The following is a 2,510-nucleotide window of genomic DNA, read 5'->3' as shown; positions in this document are numbered from 1 at the left end:
TCCTCAATCCCTTCCAATTCCTGATTTATAGCCATTCCTGGCATGTTACTTGTATCCTCCATAGTGAAGACGATGCAAAATACCTCTTCAATTCATCTGCCATCTCCTTATTTTCCATTATTAACTCCCCAGATTCACTTTCTATAGGAGCAACCCTCACTTTGTTAACTCTTTTCATTTTTAAATACCAATATTTACTTTTACTATCTGTCTTTATATTTCTACCTCGCTTTCTCTCGTACCCGACTTTTTCTCTCCTTATTAAACTTTCAATCATTCTTTTCTTTTTTTAAATTCTATCCAGTCTTCTGAGCTGCTACCCATCTTTGCACAATTATATTTCAGCAGAAACAAACTCCAGCTGTCAGAATAAAAGAATTCAACCCTGAACAGGATTAACAGCAACAGTAACCACAGATTTCAAACCCAGTGTCACTTGTGAACTCGCCGATGTGTCAGCAGGGTGGATGACTGAGTGAATCTCTTTCCACACACGGAGCAGGTGAATGGCCTCTCCCCACTGTGAACTCGCTGGTGTGTCAGCAGATCCTTTTCACTTTTAAATGTCTTCTCACACTCAGAACATTTAAAAGGTCTCTGATCAGTATGAACAAGTTGATGTGTCAGAAGGTGGGATGACCGAATGAAACCCTTTCCACACATGGAACATGTGAATGGCCTTTCACCAGTGTGAACTCGCTGATGTGTCAACAGGTCAGATGAATTGATGTATCCCTTCCCGCACATGGAGCAGGTGAATGGCCTCTCCCCAGTGTGAATTCGCTGGTGTGTCAGTAGTTTGGATGGTCGATTAAATCCCTTGCCACAGATAAAGCAGGTGTATGGACTTTCCCCAGTGTGAATTCTCTGGTGATTCAGAAGCCTGGATAATCGATTAAATCCCTCTCCACACAAGGAACAGATGAACGGACTCTCCCTCGTGTGAATGCGCTGGTGTGTCAGCAGGTAGGATGATTGAGTGAATCCCTTCCCACACACGGAGCAGGTGAATGGCCTCTCTCCACTGTGAGTTTGCTGGTGCCTCTGAAAGTTTGATGAATGACCAATTGCCTTCCCACACACGGAGCAGATGACTGAACTCTGCTCAGTGTGAATGTGCTGGTGTCTCAGAAGGTTGGATGAATTAGTGAATCCCTTCCCACACACGGAGCAGGTGAACGGCCTCTCCCCAGTGTGACTGCGTTGATGAATTTCCAGCTTTGATGGGGAACCAAATCCCTTCCCACAGTCCCCACATTTCCATGGTTTCTCCATGGTGCTGTTGTCCTCGTGGCTGTCCATGTTGGATGGTCAGACCAAACCTCATATACAGTTTATCCCCACTGTGAATGATTAGATGTTTTTTCAGGCTGTGCAACTGGTTAAAACATTTCTCCTTCTACATTGAAGGTTCAATGATATCCAGCACTTGATGTATTGCGTGAATCTGTCAGATTTTGACGTGATTTTTGGTTTGAGTTTCCTGTCAGCAAATCTTCCTGTTCACCTCCTTGAACTGCTGTAGTCCATGTGGTGTCAGCGCTGTTAGGAAGGGAGTTTCAGGATTTCGACCCAGCAACAGTGAAGGAACGGCAAAATATTCCCAAGTCGGACTTATGATAGAAAAAAGGTTATTGATAAAGCAGCTGAAGATGGTTGGGCCCAGGATACTGTCCTGAGGAATTCCTGCAGCGATGTCCTAGGATTGAGATAACAAAGAATAAAAAAATAAACTGATAAATGTTAAATTGTTTTGTTGATAAAAGAGATTCTCATTTAATGTTTCAGAGATGACTGATTCCCCAGGGGTTCACTCTGACTCCCCTGACTGACTGACTCAGGGTCCAGTCCTCAATCCCCGCGATTGGTGACTGAACTTGCTGCTCCCTTTGCCCCTCCGGCCTCTGAGCTCCTCTTGCTGTTGTTTCCCAGGACAGTCAATGCCCGCTCTCCAACATGACCCTGTCAGATGGAGTTCAGGGGCTCAGAGGAAGAAAAGAAAATGAGGCGGTGAATCTGAGTTGGGAAAAACAAGGAGAGAAACAGGATTCAATGGAGAAACTGAGCGGGAGGCGAGCGCAGCCTCAGGAACAGCGAGTGCGGCTCTCAGAGGCCGAATGACAGAGGCCGTGCCCGGCGGCCGTGCGGTGACCTCTCCGGGCTGGGGGGTGGGGGCTGCCCATTAAAGCGATGCTGCAGCGCCTCCCCCATCCTGGCCGCCGCTTCCCGGTTTCTTCTCCCGTTTCCACCGAGTCCGACTCACAACAAAGGAGCCGCCCAGAATGCCCCGCGGCTGTCCCTGGGGAGCATGCGCACTCTCAGCGCCTGGGGAAAGGAGCGAGTTGGATAGACCTGCTTCTGGGACGCGGCGGATTGTGGGAACCGGGGCCGCCATTAGCCTAAGAATCTAACAATGGTTCCACCAGAGAAGGAGGACAACTGGCCTGTCTTATCTGCGAGAATCACTTAGCTAATCACACTCTCCCGCCTTTTCTCCATAACCCTGCAAT

At 47.8% G+C, this 2,510-nt stretch overlaps 1 protein-coding gene across 1 annotated transcript; it reads right to left on the bottom strand.

Moving 5' to 3' along the window:
* Window positions 1-213: 213 nt before the first annotated feature.
* LOC121270599 (zinc finger protein 436-like) lies at window positions 214-2,251 on the bottom strand. The gene has a single exon (XM_041175979.1). The coding sequence runs from the start codon at window positions 1,300-1,302 to the stop codon at window positions 433-435; it is 870 nt and encodes a 289-aa protein (XP_041031913.1). The 5' UTR covers window positions 1,303-2,251; the 3' UTR covers window positions 214-432.
* Between the last annotated feature and the right edge of the window lie 259 nt (window positions 2,252-2,510).

This window comes from Carcharodon carcharias, chromosome 27 (assembly GCF_017639515.1).
Source record: "Carcharodon carcharias isolate sCarCar2 chromosome 27, sCarCar2.pri, whole genome shotgun sequence".
NCBI lineage: Eukaryota > Metazoa > Chordata > Chondrichthyes > Lamniformes > Lamnidae > Carcharodon > Carcharodon carcharias.
This window is presented reverse-complemented; position numbering and strand designations above follow the sequence as displayed.